The sequence below is a fragment of the Aedes albopictus genome, chromosome 2 (genome assembly GCF_035046485.1).
Source record: "Aedes albopictus strain Foshan chromosome 2, AalbF5, whole genome shotgun sequence".
NCBI lineage: Eukaryota > Metazoa > Arthropoda > Insecta > Diptera > Culicidae > Aedes > Aedes albopictus.
The window spans coordinates 479700662-479721171 of NC_085137.1; the positions used below are offsets into that span (position 1 = coordinate 479700662).

The 20510-nt window shown below is 38.5% G+C and overlaps 1 protein-coding gene across 9 annotated transcripts in view; it reads left to right on the forward strand.

Moving 5' to 3' along the window:
• LOC109413961 (serine/threonine-protein phosphatase 6 regulatory subunit 3) overlaps positions 1-20510 on the forward strand; it is a 50624-nt gene that overhangs the window by 8732 nt on the left and 21382 nt on the right. For 7 of the 9 annotated variants that reach the window (XM_019687695.3, XM_062854099.1, XM_029870727.2 and 4 more), the window contains exons 2-3: positions 2145-2265; positions 15764-16254. In XM_019687695.3, coding sequence (XP_019543240.2) covers positions 16198-16254 — 57 coding nt within the window. In that variant the 5' untranslated portion in view covers positions 2145-2265; positions 15764-16197. Of the gene's footprint in view, positions 1-2141; positions 2266-15763; positions 16255-20510 lie in introns of all 9 variants that reach the window. The other 2 variants (XM_062854098.1, XM_029870721.2) reach the window with 1 other exon arrangement.

The window sequence follows — 20510 nt, forward strand, 5'->3', positions numbered from 1 at the left end:
TCAAGAATTCTGAAAATTAATTTGCATCCTTTGAAATATAGCTCGGAAAACAAATTAATAAGTAATGCAAAACTTACCCTTGTTTCATCCAGACCGCTCCAAGCGCTTCGAACTGTTTATCGAGGCAAGTTTTCACCAGCTTGCAGACGAAAAAAATTGTTTTTTTTTCTACTAAATGAAAACTGCAAAGTTCGATCGCGGTACAGACACCAATGTAAGTTACTATTTGGCAAACTGTTGAATTCAAGTGACATACATTGAAATGCACATGTGCGCAAATAAAATTACAAACTGTTTGAGAAAAGGTTATTATATATTGCCACCATGTCTCTTGACCTTTCATCGCTATATTATTCGACAACTTCTGCACAATATAACATACTGTTACAACTGGATATGCGTTACATAGACCGTTCCTTATGATCGAATGCTTAGAGTTTCATAGATTTAACAGAAAAGCACCTGTTCGAGGAACAGTAACAGTAACAGATAAAGGAGACATACTGTTTGGAGATTAACACAAATTGTATTTTACTATGCGGGGTATCAAACGAATCTGCAACTACACGTGTGCTTCACGCGCCTTCGAATTGATGCAGTGACAATAATACATAACTTCACCAAGAACCACAAATCAAAGATGGGTATTGTAGATACTTTGGAGAACTTGAGAGACTCAGCAGAAATGATATGTTGTATACAAAATTACGTGCACATCAACGCAATTTTCTCTCAATGAATTTCTAATACATATTGCTAAAATTAATCGTCGAAAACTAGAATTAAGGTTGAAATGATAGATAAATAATATCTTTCGAGTTCATCAAAATGATAAATCAATGTATTTCAAACTAAATATAACTTTTGCAGTAATTTAAATTAACTTGTAAATTATTTTACAAGACCCTTGCGACTTGTAATCAAAAGTACTAATATTTTATACTTGTAGTTTGTTTATGCAACAGACACTTGTAAATTCTACTAGTATGTAGTATTAGTCCAACCAACTAATAATATTAGACTTGTAATTTGTACTTGTAGGATTTTTATGCAACAGGATATTACAAGTTACAAGCTACAAGACTAATATTATTAGTAAAATTTTCATTATGCTACAGGCCCATGGTCTCAAGATTGCTGTAATAAGATATATTAAAGCCTATTAACGATTAAAGGAAGAACACATTTAGTATTTTTGTGTGGTGTTAACGATACTACTCTGTTCGTCGTGAGAAAATATTTCATTTTATAACGTCGTATGAAGTATCAATATTTGCTAATAAATGCTCAACATTTCATTAAATTCGCGCCACTGGTTTCGGAGATATGGCAGTTAAAAAATTAGTCATGCCAGCTTCGTGGAAGATTTACCAATCCAGCACAAATTTGTACCAATGATGAACATAAATAGGTTGACAAACTGTCAAAACTTGAGATTTGTTTGTGCACTCTATAAAAAGTGACAGCTCGTTGAACTTTTTTGTGAGAGAAAAAAAAGTTGCCTATCCCAAACATTTTGACCGTCCCCTGTATGTTCATTTGTTTTAATGACTTTATTATGGGGATTTGCAGCCCGTGGCAGGTTCATGCCTGGATATATATACATATGTTCATTCTCATTTGTTACAAGAAACAAAGTTTTTGTTAGTTAAAAATCTAAAAACACAGACAGTAAGCGACAGTAAAGTATAATGTTTCAAACTGATCGTTGGGAACCCCTGTGCTGCGCTGCCAGAGAGACCAAAGTGAATCGCACATTTTTTTTTCGCCCATCAGCTCTGCCAACCAGCACAGCACAGCAGCACGCACATTCTCGAGGAAAACAGTGCATCAGTTGTGATTTTGCAAGTGTCGTGTCGAATGGTGTTGTGGTGGGACCGTCGTCGTCGCTGTCGTTATCAGCAACAGCAGCAGAAGAAGCATCATCATTCAGACCAAGACGACCAAGACGTCGAAATTTGAAAACGCCTTCTCTTTCGAATTCGGACGTGTCGTGTCGTAGCGGTGTGGTCGTCGTGATTCGCGAAGGATTTATTTTTTTTGTCGGTGGGAATTGTGGGGGAGTGTGTTGCTTTGATGGAGACGGGGTGGTGAAAGTGTCTCCTCCAGAACCGTGGAATCAGGTGTTTAATTTTTATTAGCAGCGGATGAAAAATCGACAGAAAGGAAGGAAAGCCTGAATCGGATAGTGTTTAATCATCGATTGTGGAGTCGGGAGAAGAATTAAGTTTTCCTTTTTTAGTGCTTATCTGTGATCCTTTAAAGGTAAGTGATAGTAGCTAGCTAATGTACACAAAGAAATCATTGAGCGAAAATTTAACTCTCTTGTGGCCTCATCCGTTCGGGTTGTCCAGTGGTTTACAACTTGTTGCCTTGTTTTATGCGATATTTCTTATGTGATATGATCTGGAGATTATGTACTTTTAAACAGATCTTGTACATTTTAGTTTTCTTTCAATATGCAAATTGTTCCAAAAATGCCAAACTTAAACCCAGTTCTGTTAAATTGACTAGTCGGTAATAAATTGTTTACAGAAGAACCAGTTTGACTCCAAATACTATCTACCATGAAATAAGGTCTGGTACGCTTGTCATAAGGCCATTCGGAATAAAGGTCGTTTGTCAAACGTCATTATGTCAAACGTAGCAGACCCCTAAATTTTAAAATGAACTCACCAATTGGAAACCACTGGACTAGTCAGTTAGTCTGTCCCGTGGCTTTGCCGGAGTGGAGTTTTTCTTCTGTTGTTGTGGGGCCAAATGCGACGACGGGCGACCCTCTCCCACACCCGTTCCCCTCCCGTCGTCGCAAGCCGTCAGAAGTTTTCACTGGTGGGTGGTTTCGTTGAGGGCTTGCTGGTTTTGTGTTGGCCCCCGTGCTGGTTGCTAAATAACAGAAAATTGGTTTGTTGTGCTTCTTTTGCGTATATGTACCTACAGTACAACAACACATTGCCTTGCATTGCACTCACTGACTGGTGGAAGTCAGCTGGACGTCTACAATAATGCATGATTATGGGTAGTTAGAAAGGGTCAAATTTCTGCGGCGAAATATCGTTGGTATCGATTTGGTAGTTTTGAGGCCTGAAAGCTACATGTTAGCTTCTTAGTTGTTACTTGTTGGACTGCAACTCGTTCCGTGGAATCTACGCTAAATAAATTCTTCTAAATTCTTCTCAACTTAATTCGACTGCGGGCGCCAATCAGTTCCAGTCCAGATTATATTTTCTTCAACTGCGAACAACCACCATCCACTCGGACATACTTCCCCTTTCACTAGAGAGTTTGTCAATGTCAAACTTTCTGCAACACATTTGTGATAACACATAATCAACAACATTACACCAAAATACTCGGTGAAGGAGACAACCTTTCATCGTTGTATCAATCGGATCGGATCGGATGATGAATAGGGTCTGGAATCGTTTCAGCAGGGGATCTAATTTGCTGCTATAGCTCAGTGAATTTTGAACCAATTCATATGATTCATATCATCCACCTACAACACCTATCGTTCTCCTGCACATCGCCAAAGATCGTCTTTAGCACGCGTTGCTCGAAAACTACGCGTGCTTGCAGGCCCTCCTCGAGCATCAGTAGGTCGGCTCCAGAGGCATGTTCTCCTCCATTTGGCAAATTTGTGTCCTCGAGCATGGTCCATGTTTCGTGTCCGTAGAGGACCACCGATCTTATTAGCGTTTTGTAAAGGGCGAACACGATAAAATTGCCACACAGAAAATATTGTATAACTTTTGATTGCGTTCATCAAAATAGCTATTTTTTACCATGAATAGTATATTATGTGTAGCTAATATCATAAAATTTTCATTAAAATCGGTTGAGTATTGGCGCATATATTGTCGATATCATAAAATGAGATTTTAGAAAACTTGTACATTCATTTCAAAAAATTACTTAGGCTATAACTTTTTTGTTACCTCATCAAAACGTTTGAAAATTTCACTCGATATTCTTAACATAGTATCAATTAAGTGGTAAATTTTTTAACGAAATCGGTTCAGTACTTTTTCTAGTAAATATCCAAAGCTCAAATCGCTTCAAGGTAAATTTTAGGTACTTTTTGACCATTTTTAGTTCCGCGTGCACTATTTTGACTGTAGAACTGGTAACACTGTCCCGATTTTCATAAAACTTTGACAGTGTAAAATTGTTGTGTTAAACTGTTTACAGTGAAAATTTCAGCCGTTTTTGTTGAGTACTTTCAAAGTAAGAGCAGTTTGAATTTCACTATACCAAAAACCACATCTGCTTATTGTGATATAGTGCGACATATATGGCTATAACTTTTTAACGGTATGATCAAATTGAATGAAATTTTGACAAACTACTTCTACATACATACTTTACGTACAAAAAAATTTTCATTGAAATCGGTTCAGTATTTTTGGCGCCAGCGTTGAAACGGCAAAAAAGTGATATTTTCCAAAATGTTTGTTTGCACAAGATTCTCAAGTGGCAATTTCCTTGTTTCAACGATATCTCCGCCATTACTCAACCGATTTTAATGAAAATTTTATGGTATTAGCTACACATAATATACTATTCATGGTAAAAAAATTAGCTATTTTGGCGAACGCAATCAAAAGTTATACAATATTTTCTGTGTGGCAATTTTATCGTGTTCGCCCTTTACATGGTGCATTTGGTGCGTTGGTGAATCTGTTTAGACCGCAGCTTCTTCTGGAGCCTGTACATGAATTCCTCCACTACCTCGAAGGCATCCCCGTCTATCCGAGCTCGGAGCGTTGTTATTACTTAGACGAATTTCTTTCGTGTTTTGTACTGCATACTAACATCTGAAGGCCGGCTTCAGGCGTTATCCTTAAGCATGTACTCTGTTTCCGATGCATTCGCCACTAATCCGCCCTTCGCCGTTTCGCGTTTCAGGCGGGTGTACATTGTACAGTTCTGCCACCGTTCCAAATGTTCTGGCGATAATGTCCATGCCGTCTGCAACGCACACAAATTGATCGGATTTTGTACAAATCCAATCCCGGCTGTTGAACCCGGCACGTTGCATTACACCTTCCAGCGTAATGTTGAAGAGTAGGCATGAGAGTCCGTCACCTTGATGTCCCGGCGAGATTCGAATGAACTGGATAATTCATCCGAAAACCTTACGCAATTTTGCACAGTGTCTATCGTTGCTGTAATCAGTGTAGTCATAGCTTCCTAGAAAATCTGTTTTCCTCCATGATTTTCCATAGTTCTGTGCGGTCAATACTGTACGGTGTGGAAAAACAGGGAAAACCAAGAATACTCAGGGAATTTTTCCGTAGTTCTGAATATTGTTACTGGAAGCTTAAGGTACCGTGAAATCGTTGTCAATTCCGGATGATTATTCGAAATGCCAGCTAAACCAAGAAGAAGTCTGGATAACCACGCTAGAGCAACAATAGGAGATCTGCTAGATCTAGCAGCTGTTTCCTACAAGGTGTCAAGCCGACGATTCCAATAAAAAATTACTAGTTACATGTGGTCGTGGATTATTCTGGAAATTAAAACCCAGATATAAATTCCGGTAGGGTAAATTGCCAATTGTTGCACGGCTAAAAACTCGCCAATTGTTGCACACCCCATAAGAAAAACATGGAGTGTGCAACAATAGGCGAGTTTTCAGCCGTGCAACAATTGGCAAATTATCCTACTCGAGATTTGATCCAAAATTACCAGAAATTCCGCCAGGATTTCTTTGTGGAAATTCTATAGAAATACCTCTTGGAGTGCCTTCCACGATTTCTCACAAGATTTCTTCCGTATTTTTTAAGGCAATTCTTTCGAAACCCCACCAGCACTTTTTTCCTTGATTCGAACAAATTTTTCCAGGAGTTTTCCTTATACATCTTTCAAGATTCTTAATTTTCGATCGATTTCTCCTGGAGTTTTTCACGAGGATAATATATAATTTCAAGAGGTTTTCTCGGTATTGCTTCCGAAGTTGTTCGTGGGATTTTTGAAGCCTGCGTTTTGTCCCAAACTCTACAAGAGTTTCTCTAAGGATATATCGCAGCTATTGTCGCGGAGTTATTCCTGGATTCGGTGTTGTTCTAGGGACTTTCCTAGCAGATCTTCCCAGAATTTCTCTCAAAGTTGCTACAAGATCCTTATTCTAGTAATTCATAATAGAGCTCCTCCAAGGATTTCTTCAGGAGTTTATCACGAATTTTCTGCAAGAGATTTTCCCGGGATTTCTTCAGATGTTTGTACCGTATTTTTTCAAGAATTTTCTGTGAGCTTTCTTCCTGAGTTTCTCTATTGATTTCTACTGGCGGTTTAACTGAGCCGCCGTTCACAAATTACGTAACGCTATAAGGGAAGGGGGAGTCCAGCTAAGCGTTACGGCCCATACAAAAATTTTATGGTTTTCATATAAGAAAAAACGTTACTGAGGGAGATGGGTCGAAAAATTCCGATTTTTGCGTTACGTAATAAATGGATGCTGCCTGAGATATGTCGAAAGGTCTTGCGGGACTTGTTTCGAAATATCACAAGAGATTTCTCTCGGAGTTTCTCACGGGACTTTTCTCAGCAGATTTTTCCCGGTGTTGGTCTTGGGATATCTCTCAGAGTTCACCCTGGAATTTCACTTATTCTCTTTTGGATTTGATTCCGGAAATTTCTTCTGCAGAAACTATTGTTGATATTTCTCATTAAGTTCTTCTGTGATTTCTTTTAGAGCGTTTCCCATACTTTTCCTTGTAGTTGCTACCGGGTTTCTTGCAGTGATCTACGTGAGATTTGTTTTTCAGATTTTCACTGGATTACTCTCAAAGCTCTTCCCGGAATTCCTACCAGAAATTGACCTTTGATTCAGGATGCTCCTTTTGGGATTTCTTTGATAGTTCCTGGAGTTCTTGCAGGGATTTTTTCTTCGGAATTTCTCCTAGGATATCTGAAGAAATTCAGGTGAATTATGGTAGAAACTTTGCAAAGACTTATTGATGAAATCTCGAAAGGAATTTTAGACGAATTTCGCCCTAAATCGTATTCGGAGTTGGCAGCACCCTCTCAGATTACAATGAAACTTTCTGGGTATGTACATCAAGACTAGATAAGCCACTTTGCATACTTAGTTTCTTCAAAATTTATCTGGACTGACTTTTGAAAAGGGCAAAACTTTTTTTATGGATTTTTTAAAAATGTTTTTAATCAAAAAATGACTACTCCTACAAAAAAGTGTTGTATGGGTGATAATCACAAAATAAGTCAAATTTTAAGAAAAAAATACTGAAAAAAAATCCAAAATGAGCCCTACACTGAAAAAAATCATTTCTAAAAATTCAAAGTTGATTTAAAAAAAACACCATTTTTGATTTTGATGAAATTTTGTCTCAAGACAGGTAATTATGTTCCCTACCAACCGTCCATACATCACAAGATGGGCACTTTTAAGGAAAAAAAGTTTTTTTAACAAAAAACTGTTTCATGTCCAAATTATTATTTTTTCAGTGTCTTTTTTTAAAAACAAACTAAACCAGTGAAGGTTATCTAGTAATCTTAAAATGCAATGAAACTTATTGTGTCATATGCGACAATGCAATGCACCCATATTCACGCAGCAGCACTCTAGAAGTACGAAACAATATACAATTAGAACACGCATTTCATACGTGCTGCTGTAATTTCTACCCAAACGTTTCTACCCCATGTTCTTACCTAATATTAGGTAAGGCTATTTATTAGATTCGAACTACCTAATCGAAAAAAAACAAATCAAGAGTTGTACCTAAAGCAAATATGAACAAAACAAGAAAATGAATCGGTATCATTCAACGTGTTACTTCTCTTTGGTTATTAAAGGCAGTTCTGAAAAGTAATGGATCAATCGTATAAATCAAAATTCAACAAATTCAAGTGCAGTGCAAAAATAAACAATCCAAAGTGCAACCGTCATAATCTACGGGGCATGTCATTAAGATTGATAGATAAAATTCATTCCATGGGATAAACACATGAAATCGACGAATCGATGAGTATTTGTGAGTCATGTCGTGGATTGATAAGTCACAACAGAAGCCCGAATACGAAAAAACGCCGATCGGATGGAAACGACGAAACTACGCAACCATCATTTAGTGGGCAGCAACATCATGATGTTCCAGAACCAGAACCGTCAACGAGTGGTCAACAAATCGAACATGAGCTGGGTAAGTAAGCCTTCAACGTGTTAGCTTCTTTTATATAACTCATTTTGCAGCTCGTTGCAAAACTACATTTTTCAGTATTCTTCGTATTTATCCAACCCGGCAAGCCTCGTTGGATAAATGTACTACTTGTTCGGAAAAAAAATTATTTTTGCAACTCGTTGCATAAATAACTATCATTAACTTTCCACTGCATTCATTATTATATTGTTAACCTTAACTTTTATCTTACAGATATGGTACCATCTATTCCATCATTGGAGTCAATTCCGTCAACAGATCAACTACAGGGTCCCCATAATATTGAGAAGTTTAATACCATTGCTGAAACATTGAGTTTATCGCCAATCTCATCTAGAAACATGAGAAGTATGGAATATCGCATAAACAAATCATTGCAGATTACGAAAGCAGTTCGAAAAAATATCTTCGGAATAGATTCAACGGATGTTGGCAAAGTGGAGGCGTATGACGAGATAATTATGCAGTTAAAGGATAAGTTCAATCACCCTACAACTGACAGAAGCGAACAGATTAAATTACTATTTGTACTTCCTAAGTCTTGGTCGGTAAATAAAATCACAAGAGAGTTTAACGCACCAATGTATATGGCGAGGCAGGTGAAGGATCTTGTTTATGAACAGGGTATTCTTTGTACCACCGAAAAAAGAAGGGGACATGGTATTGATGACGATACAAAACAAATAGTAAGAGAATTTTTTGATGATAATGATATCAGCAGGCCAATGCCAGGAACAAATGATTTTGTTTCTGAGGTTCGAAATGGAAAAAAAAACAACAAGTTCAAAAACGACTTTTGATGATGTCGCTCAAAGAGGCTTATATGATTTTTGTAGATATGTACAAAACTGTGAATATTGGTTTCACAGTATTTACACAGTTGCGACCAAAGCATTGTATTTTACTTGATTCTACTGGTATACATAATGTATGCATATGTACTATTCATGAAAATGTAAATTTAATGTTCAACAGTATAAGAATTGTGTCACAAGATGAAATAATACAAAAAATGCTTTGCGATATTTCCACCAGAACAGATAATTGTTTTTTCCGTGCTTGTGAAAAGTGTGCTTGTAATGAACACATTGAAGAGGAACTTACATTGATATTAGAATCAAATGACAAAGAAGAGATTATATTTCAGCAGTGGTTGAATACTGATCGCTGTAATTTAGAAACGATTATTAAACCTGTTGATGAATTTGTTCCCTATCTTGTTGATAAAATTGACAAACTTATAACACACGACTTTATTCATAAACAACAATCATCATTTCTCAGAAATAAAAAAGATACATTAAAGGATGATGAAATTCTTGCGATTTGTGATTTCTCTGAAAACTATTCATTCATAATTCAAAACGCTGCTCAAGGATATCATTGGAACAACTCGCAAGCAACAATACACCCATTTGAAATTTACTATATGAAAGATAATAAACTTGTAAATGTTAGCTTCATTATCATATCGGAAGTAATGGCTCACGATACAGTTGCGGTCCAGTTGTTCATCTCAAAAATGATAGATTTTATGAAACAATTAACGAACTTTTCTAAAATTTATTTTATGTCTGATGGGGCAGCATCACAATACAAAAATAAGAAGAACTTTGCTAGTCTATGTAGATTCCAGTCAAAGCATGCATTAAGAGCAGAATGGCATTTTTTTTGCAACGTCCCACGGTGAAGGTCCATGTGATGCTATTGGTGGCACTCTCAAGCGAATGGCAAAGAGATCAAGTCTTGCTCGAGATTATGGAAATACCATAACAACTCCACGAGAGTTATACACTGAAGTTTTTTTTACGCGGTTTTTTTTACGAGGTTTTTTTTACGCGGTCCGTCCTAAAAAAAACCGCGTTATTTCAAGACCCGTCGTAAAAAAAAAACCGCGTTATTTCAAAAACCGTCGTAAAAAAAATCCGCGTTTTTTCAAAAACACGCGTGAAATACTCAGCACCACATCTAACGTGACTTGATTTTTTTTTCGACGTTTTTTGAAATAACGCGGTTTTTTTTACGACGGGTCTTGAAATAACGCGGTTTTTTTTTACGACGGGTCTTGAAATAACGCGGTTTTTTTTTACGCGGTTTTTTTTTACGCGGGACCATTACCGTCGTAAAAAAAACTTCAGTGTATAACTGGGCAGTTGTACAGACAGATAAAAATATAACTAAATTAAATTTCTGTTACGTATCCACTGAACAGTACATTAAAATGTCAGAAGATCTCGAAGAAATATATAATAACGCCAAAACAATACCAGGCACTCAGAAATTCCATAGTTTTTTGCCTATTCCTGGCGACAAAGTAAAGGCAAACAGGTATTCTAATTCAGAAGATGAACCAAAAATATTTAGTATGATCGGAAAAAAATAGAAAAGAACATGTTTGAAATTGGCTCTAAGACATATATATATATATTTGAAAAATTCAATATTATAAATAATTGTATATTTAAAAGTGCACTTCAATACACATTGCGATCAAACATTACATTTCCTAAGAAAATACATTTGTAATATTTTGAAGTTGTTTATGTATAGGAAAACCCTTCCAAATGATTGAATAAATAACACAAAATCTCCCAGAAAATTGAGTTTCATTGGATTCTGGGATTGTTATGGCCTTCACTGGTTTTATTGTTGATAACAAAATACACTGAAAAAAAAATCATTCGAACAAGAAAAAGTTTTTGTTAGAAAAACTTTTTTTTCCTTAAAAGTGCCCATCTTGTGATGTATGGACGGTTGGTAGGGAACATAATTACCTGTCTTGAGACAAAATTTCATCAAAATCAAAAATAGTGTTTTTTTTAAATCTACTTTGAATTTTTAGAAATGATTTTTTTCAGTGTAGGGCTCATTTTGGATTTTTTTCAGTATTTTTTTCTTAAAATTTGACTTATTTTGTGATAATCACCCATACAACACTTTTTTGTAGGAGTAGTCATTTTTTGATTAAAAACATTTTTAAAAAAACCTTTATAAAAGTTTTGCCCTTTTCAAAAGTCAGTCGAGAAAAAAAAATAGAAAAATGAGTATGCAAAGTGGCTTATCTGGGCAAGGTCTACACACCAAGAAAGTTTCGTTGTAATCTGAGAGGGTGCTGCCAACATTTGTTCGAGTTGGCGCGAAATCCGTCTTTAGAAGAAATCCTGAGAAAAACTGGGATATCTCGGTAAAAAGTTCTTGGAGTAATTCCGGGAGATATTGAAGAAATTGCAGAAAGAACTCTGACAATCTCTAAAATGAATCATGAGAGGAACTACGAGGATATCCAAGCAAAATGCCGGAAAAATCTGGAAGAAAAACCTGGAAGAGCTTCTATAAAAAAAAATACGAGAAAAATTCTTGGAAAGCTATAACACTAATAGAAACTCCTGAAAGCACTTTGAATACATTTCGAGGCTATCTCCGGGAGGAATCCAGCGAGAAACTCTGGAAGCATATCGGAGAAACCTTATTGGAGGAAATCCCTGGTGGTACTCCATCAGGGATTCCGTGATAAACTCCTGCTGAAATCCTGGGAGGAACTCTGGTAGGAATCTAACCGTAAACATCTCGGAAGGTGCTATTTATGGGAGCAAATATGTAAAAGATCAGTGGGTGGAAACTTGGGATAACTGGAGAAAGCCAGAAAATACGGACGCCGAAAAAAACCTTTGATAAATTCAAGGAATGTGTCCAGTTGCGATTGAATTTGAAGTAGGAATAGCGATAGATATCCAAGGAAGAATGGTGAGTAAAAGTTTTAAATCTCAACATTACTACACCACCAGCACAGGAAGAGACATCTAAGTTCGGTTTCTAAACTGTGTAAGCAATTCAACGGTCATATACATAGTCTGTGGAATTACCTTGAACTCCTGAATGTTTTTTTCCTCATAATTTTCGAATGTTGTTTAATTTTAAAATAAATTTTCAGTGGAAATGTCAAAACTATTTCTTGCAATTGACCCAAATGAACTTTGAGAAAAATCTGAAACTATACCTTATCCGATTTTTGATTTATTTTTCGAATAATATGACGCATTCAGTGATGGAAATACTCTCATCATGAAGCAACTCGTGAGTGAAAACCCAACAAATGGTTTACTCACGGTTCCGACAGTAAGCCGTGTGTGAGTTTATTCGCACCCGCTTGCTTCATTGAGTTCTCCAAATTTTATCTCACGAAACCTATCACAAGCCTATCCATATACGGGAAAACAAAAGATGTTTACAAATTTCTTACCAGTGCTGCAATTTTTCGACAGGCCTTTATGATAGCGATATTTTTTTTTTTTTTTCTTCGTTTTGTTTTTCCTGTCAATGTTGCTTTTCGATCAGCAACACGGGAGCGAAATGAAATAGGTCGATGTTAGTGCCACGATAAAGTCAGAGAAGTACCGTCTATCAATAAGAATGTGGTCGAATTGCGATTCCGTCTGCTTTAATGATCTGTAAGCATGAAGTAGGTTGTGTTGTGAAATGGACCTGTGATGTTCTTGGAGGCGATGAAATCCTTGAGTTAGGCCGTTTTCGTTCGTCAGATAGTGAGCACTGATCTTTCTAACCGTTGGTCTGAATACCTCTTCCTAGCCTACCTGAGCATATAGACCTCTAGGCTAATATTGACGTCGCGACTTGGGCAGTGTTCGAGCTGCGCGAAGAATGCGTCCTTTTCATCATTGGTGCTTCCGGCGTGTGGACAGCGCACGTTGATTATGCTGAATTTGAGGAACCGGCCTATGATCCTCAACCTGCTAATTCTTTTGTCGATCGGCCACCAACTGATCACGCACCTATGCACAACACGATGAAAGCTGTTCCCAGCTTCCGTGTGTTGCTGCAGCTGTGGTAGATGATATGTATGATAACATCTAAACGTTCATACCATGGATCCTGTCCAATATGACTCCTGGAGCGCTACGATTTCGTACCCGTCTATCAGTAGATCGACGAGTATGCGGGTGCTCCCGGTAAAGTTAAGAGATCCACAGTTCCTCGTAACCAGCTAATTTTTGTTCGCTAAGGTCGTAGTCATTGGTTTTGATTCGTATCATTTGGTTTCTGAGTTTCCGTTGCTATGGCTTTGGCACCGACCATTTTGGAATAGGCTCTGTTCCTCCGCTCCTCCTGGAGAACAGATGCTCATGCTTGCAGAAGCAAACCCCTCCCCCTTCCCTGTCAGTCTTCGATCAAAGTTCCTACCGGGGTTGGCAACCCGATATTTCCTAAGATTGTTCCCAACCTGGCCGGCTAACCACCTCGATAGGATCTGTGTTACGCGTTACCGAGCCTTTAAAGTGCCTCAATATTCATTCTTTTTCAACACTTTCTTAACAATCGTGGTTTCGATGTGTCCGATTTTATCATCACCATGAGTACAGTATGCGGCAGGAAAAAATGCGAAAGTGTTTTTCAACTTCAAACCTCGTTTTCGTCCATTTGACGTTAACCAATCTATGTTTCAACGTTCCATGATCTCTAATAGGCTAGTTTTCTGAAAAGTTAATTAAAAATTTTCCCATTTTGGTCACTAACCTTTACAAGGTGGCGCCTGAAGCTGAAGACTATCAGAATTTTCAAACCGCAGAAAAGTACACAGGTCGCTAAATTTCGTATCTGATAAAACAAAATGTTTAATTTTCTCTACAGTATCATCAAATATATGTACTTATTTCATCTAGTATGTGAAACTACATGGCTCTCGATCAGTGTGTTCTGGTTGTTCATCGAATTTAAGCTAATTTTGTTACTGTTATAATCATTTTGTTTAATGACCATTGGGCGCGCAGTTTATTGATACCCGCTTATTAGGCTTACATTATCACATGTTAAACATCAAATATGTTCATTTTTATTTTTCAGTGCTAGAATATAGAAATTGACTGATACACTGTCATGAAAAAATAGTCATATATATCCCATATTTAGCGTGTAATAGCGCCTTGAACTTTTCGCATTTTTTCCTGCCGCACCCTGTATAATTTTCTTATCGCACTGATTTGTTATCGAAAACTGAAGCAAGCTCAATACTATTCATAACGTACAATTTCACCTACCAGCAAAGTCAGACGTAAGTCGCATCTCAGCAGAAATATTTATTTGGGAATTTCGAACATTCATCACTTCCTCCGACGATCCTCGACCAGGTCGAGGTCTTTCGTTATTTGCTCACACTTGTTCCATCCACACCACATCATATCTACATCTATACACCTGGCTAGGTGACACTGAAAATGCCATTCTGATTTCGCGACTTCTATCCGGGTCGCCGCTGGCCAACACGACGGTGGTTGCGGGGGGATTCTCCCGGTCAGGAAGAGTCGAGAGCAGTCACCACCGTGCACCGCCGCTGTTCGATAACGAAACGACACAACAACCGGTCGCGATTTTCGCTGAATGATTGATAAAAATGACGTCATTACGGGGAGAGCGCACTAACGAGCACAGTTTCAACGCCCGCCGCGCGCCGGTTTCATCGTTTTGCCTTTCTCTGTGCTCGCTCAATGCTCTTATTGTTGTGGTTGTGCTTGCTGTTGTGATTGTTAGCAGTACATGATAGTGTTATTTCTGTAATTTCATTCTTGACTGTTCGGGTTCGATTTTGTGATGTTTTAAAAATAAGCCCAGAAGGTATTTCTTTACGCTTTGTGGCCCCGCTTCCCGATCAGAAGTGGAGAGCTGAATACCAAGCGCTATTTGAAACTTGGTAGTAATGATAGATAAAATGCCAGAATTAAATATTGAACAACATACCTATATGTCAAATAATTAGCACATAACAGCATCTCTTATTACCATAACGAACAAATAACAAGTTTGTAATTGATTCAGATTTGACATAATCGATTATATTGTGGTATTCATTTTTGTTATATTATCCCTTCTTACTACCAAGTTCCTTGCAGATGTGAAAACCAATAATATGATTTGGTATGCTTGTAATATGGTCTTCTGATCAGGTTTTCCCATCGCACAGTGGATTACTTTAGTAAAAAAGTTTTTCCACGAGTAATATTTTAAAACAATAATTGATCAGCAATGTTACAGGTAGACTGAGGGTATTATAGGCAGGTTTGTTCTCTTCGTCATGAGGGGTTTTTGTCGGCCAAATCGCCTGAAAGTTGGTCAATAATTCAGCTTGCTTGGTAAGAATTTGAGGCCAACTCTGAGTTCTACAGACTTAAAAAAACCCCATGAGGAAGAGAACAACAAGTGTAATAATAACATTTTTTCTTTATTTTTGGAATCGTTTCGGATTCTTAGATTAAAATAAATAGCAATTCTTTTACGATTTTGGACCTACGGCGGTACTCTCTGTGCATCGCCACTTCCTTCAAGCATGGTTGAGATCCACTCATTAGCTCTGCTTGTGATCGGACTTCTATGTTGTTTTCTCAATTAGCAGTGTCAGACTATCAACTTGACGTAGTAATGTCTCTTTACTGTTTCCGCACCATCCCGACAACCCGACACGGAGTAAACGAACCTGGCCAATATGAGACGTGGAATCGCTCACTATCTCTGTTTAGTTCACCGATCAACTAATCCAACTATTTTCTGTTTTCTTTCTCTCCTTTCAGTGCTGTGTTATCACCATCAACGTGTTATATTGAATGAAATTAAAATTTAAACTAGTTATATCATCGCAAAGAAAGTGCGTGTGAGATAGTGTAAAGTAAGCAGAGAGCAGTCGTATAAAAATAAAGTTTGTGTGTGTTCAAAATAGTAGCTTAAAAGTGCGACGAGCGTATTGTAGATATAAATATTGGAAACGGTATCCTCTCTCTCTCTATCTCTCTGTGTCCATCCAACTCTTCCCTCGGGTTTTATTTTGGGGTGTCGTCGGAAAGAAGTGCAAGAACATCTGGACACCGACACCGAGCTAGGCCGTTCGAGACACCATCAGCGGCCAAAAGTCGTAGACATCACTTCTACTAGCATCAGCCAGCAGTCGACTGCTAGCGTCATCATCACTACCGCCGCCGGTTAGCCGGGAGGACACATAACAGTCGTCATGTTTTGGGACTCGGCAAACTCCGGCTCGAATATAGACAGCTTGCTCAGTAAAGAGGTGAGTAATGCTCGGGTATGGTGGGTGATTCAATTAGAATGAACAGTGATGTTCAACTCTGGTTGGTTTTGGGGGTTGATCATAATTCAAATTTAGTTAATCACAATATGAAGTAGGGTCTGGGACCATTTGGGCAGGGGGACCTATTTTGGGCACTTGCTGCTATAACTCAGTCAAATTCAATCCGATTGACTTGAATTTTTGATCATGGCTAGATACTGATCGTGTCTCAAAAATCAAGTCAATTGATTAAAAATTGACTGAGTTATAGCACCAAATGCCCAAAAAAGGCCCCCCTGCCCAAATGATCCTAGATCCTTTTGTATCTCCTCAAAAGCAACATTTCATCAGGAACCGATAACGCATCGATTTGTTTGTACAGCCACTGCGAAATGGTCACTTATTGTGATTAGTGACCAAAAAAATAAAGAATATCTGTTATAATTGATGAATTTTATACTCGAAAAACATAAAAGTAAAATTTATGAAATACTAAAATAATTACCATTTCAGTGCGCATTTGATTACATGAAAAGCTTTTGCTTACAAGAGCAATAAGACATTCTTTTTGGCTTGAGTTTATAATAATAACAGCGCCATTTGAATTAAGTTTACAGTGACGTTGTTGTTTCTGAAGAGTGAGGTTTCTGAAGTCAGTTTTACTTATTAAGTTTTTGGAAACTCAGTTGCGCAAAAACAGGACAGTTACTTATCAAATGACGCAAAGTTCCACAATTGGACTCAGTACGCTGTATATTTGTCATGCGATACATAGTTGAATCGGCAATGACAAGCTGGACAAAATCTGCTTGGGCAGATTTGTTAGGTACAGCACGACCCTTGGAGGTGGTTCTGTATAATTCGACATAATCCCAAACTCTCTCTCTCTCTCTTCTTGGCGTAACGTCCTCAGTGGGACAAAGCCTGCTTCTCAGCTTAGTGTTCTATGAGCACTTCCACAGTTTTTAACTGAGAGCTTCCTCTGCCAATGACCATTTTGCATGTGTATATCGTGTGACAGGCACGAAGATACTCTATGCCCAAGGAAGTCAAGGAAATTTACTTTACGAAAAGATCCTGGACCGACCGGGAATCGAACCCGGCACCCTCAGCATGGTCATGCTGAATACCCGTGCGTTTACCGCCTCGGCTATACGGGCCCTCAAACCAAACTATTCCAGTATTTATCGCAACAAATTGGCAAAGTCATAAGTAAACCGCTATTATTGACTTGCCTCAAAATCGTTTCTGCTACGAAATTCCACAAAAGAGACAATAAGTCCCCCACCCCCCTCTCCCCTTGGAGGAATTCAAACACACTCAATTTCCTAATCGCTGCTTGACATAATGACGAGAAGAGATGTTGATTTTGAAGAATTTGGCGAATAAATTTGGCAATCATTTGAGATATACCATAACTCCGTGCGGCAAATATATGCCATCAAAAGGCACGTTGTCAAAAGCACCCTCGATATTTAAGAAAACACCCAAGCAAGATTGTTGCGAATAAATGTTTTCTCGATATCGCAAACAATTTTGTGGAAAAGAGTCACAGTGGACTTACCAGATTGGTAGGCATGTTGGTCCACGTGAATGTTTTTTCAGCATTGTGAACGTGTTTCATGAGTTCCATGTGGGATACCCATGAGAGCGAAGGTGTATAGATAGCAACCATACGACAATGTAGTCGATCTAAATAAATATAAAGCAGTTGATTTGTAACAGCTGACTAAGCAACATGCCTTTGATTTATTTCCTCTTCTCCCTTTCGCTCAACGTTTATCGTTGTTGCCGATAATTCGGCAGTTATTTCAGTGAAGAGGAACGTTGGTCAAATAAGCGTCATAGATGTGGTGATCTATAATGCGTTCTAAGCAATTCAGAAGAAAAGAGGTCAAACTGATAGGCCTGAAACTCTTTGCTTCTCCATACAACACACGATCCACTCTCAGAATGACCTTTAGAGTAATATCCCGCCAAGATTTTGGATTATACCCTGTCGCAAAACTGCAAAAAAAAAATTATTTGGAACAATCACATCTCTTCTGAAGCGAAATATAATATAACCTATCTGCTCCAGGAGTTTTGAAAAGAGCGAAACTATATGTTGTGCCCACTCAATCGATTCTAAAGTTATGATACTCCAAGCCGAAGCCAGAGATTTAGAGCTAAAAGAAAAGACATCAGATTTATCCAAAGATGTTATATCCACACATCCAGGGAAGCGTGAAATGAATAAACATTCCAGAACTTCCTCATAAGAGGAAGCGAAATCGCCATTTGGTAAACGAAGTTAGTTCATTCGGAAATCCTTAGATTTCGCAGGAATTTTGTTCAACCGGCTGGCTTTACTCAATCTGGACAGATATGTACAAAGGTTTTTCCAGCCGAATCGTTCAGCAGACCGGAGAGCTTTTTGATAGTCTTTGCGAGGCTACCTGAAGGTCTTCGATCCAGCCGAACCAGTACTTAAAATGTCATTTTAACATATCTAAATTCAACAACATCCAGCTCACTTTAGAAGCTCAACTTGACACGGTCAACACACGATCGCATATGATGTTATATAGGATGCAAAAGTGTAGGCGGTATACGCACACTTTACACGCGGTTCAATGGGAGCATGTACGTATATGGCCTCCACTTTAGCATCCTATTCAACTTGATATAAGACTTAATGTTAGCTGGGGAGAATATGGTATATGAAAATTTTGTGCGGCTAGACCAGTTCTACAAAAACGTCACGGAAAACCGCTCTTTTTTGAATATTTAAGGTAAATGTCATGGACTACCTTCGAAAAATTCCATTTGATATTTGAAATGATTTCATATTCATTTGATATTGTAGAGCTGGTCTAGCCGCACAAGTTTTCCATATACCATATTCCCAGGTTGAGCTTCTAAAATGAGCCAGATGTGGTTGAATTTAGATATGTCGAAATGATCTTTTCAGCACTGAGCCGAAAGTCGTCTGTTCCAACTCTTTCTACCTTGTTTCCTGAGCTTGGCCACATCAGAGTTCCACCAAGGGGTTCTCCTTGTGGTCTTCACAGATCGTTGAGGGCAAGCTTCTTCAAAAGCTGCCATGATGAAGGACGTATTAACGGGATAGCCTAAATCACTTGGACTTTAGAGTATCAATTCGTGATTAATTCTGCTAATGCAAAGCATTATGTCTCGTCTAACACTTCCTCTCTAGCAAATACCGTGAAGGTTGAACGGTTGCCTATTTATGTTGACTATGTCTTTTTTTCTTCTAAACCATGGCGGGATAATCTGCTCAACAGACAACTGGACAGGGAGGTCCAGGTTGTGTGGGGTTAAGGACCGTCTTCTACAAAAAAAAAAGTAAAAAAGGACTACTCTTTCCTCGATCCACTAAACAACATTGGCATGGTCTCCAAACCCTCCGTCTTTTCGGAACCATCAAAAAGGTATTGCTTCAGAGTGACGGTAGCACACATCACACCCTCAACGTTAGCTGCGTAGCCTGCAGCAATGAACCAAAGCAGCATGCTGGCGCTTAGCCAGTTTCCCGAGTGGTCCTTACCACTCCCTTTGTCCTCGGAAGGCAGGCAGGGTCGACACCACGCGTATTTTCCAGACTTACACAGCAAGTATCATCAACTGCTATCGCGTACACAGCTATTTGATGTTCCCGTAAGGAAGGGGCCCTATCAGCCAGCACACAGAATGAAGTGCCGACATGGGGCCTTCACCTTCCTTGACCTTGCCGAGGACCCCTTTCCAACCGTGGGCTTGGATACAACCCAGTACACCGACGACAAGCCAGAAACGCTACCAGGATGTTTTCCCCGCGGTCACTTAATTGCTGTAAGGGTCTATTTCGACCGCAGGGCACCTATGACCTACGAAGCCGACTCCGAACTCTTGTACCACCTCTTGTACAGCATATAAACGCGCCAGCACCTCTGTAGCTACACGAAGATGTGAGTAGCCGTTGAAACGACATTTTCAGTTAAACTCATTCCTACACACCAAAATTTTATTGCTGTAAATCAGCAAAATTTTGCTGATTTTTTTTGTGCTGTAAGTTCAGCAATCCTTCCAGCAAAGAAAATATTGCTGGTCATCCAGCAAAATTGATTCTCAGGAAAGTGACAATTGTATTGCTGAATATTCAGCAATGCGTGATTCATGTTGCTGGTTGATCAGCAACTGATTGTTTATCAATTTTACTGATTTCCAGCGATTTTTCAATTACTAGGGCACCCGTATTGGAAAAAATAGGATTT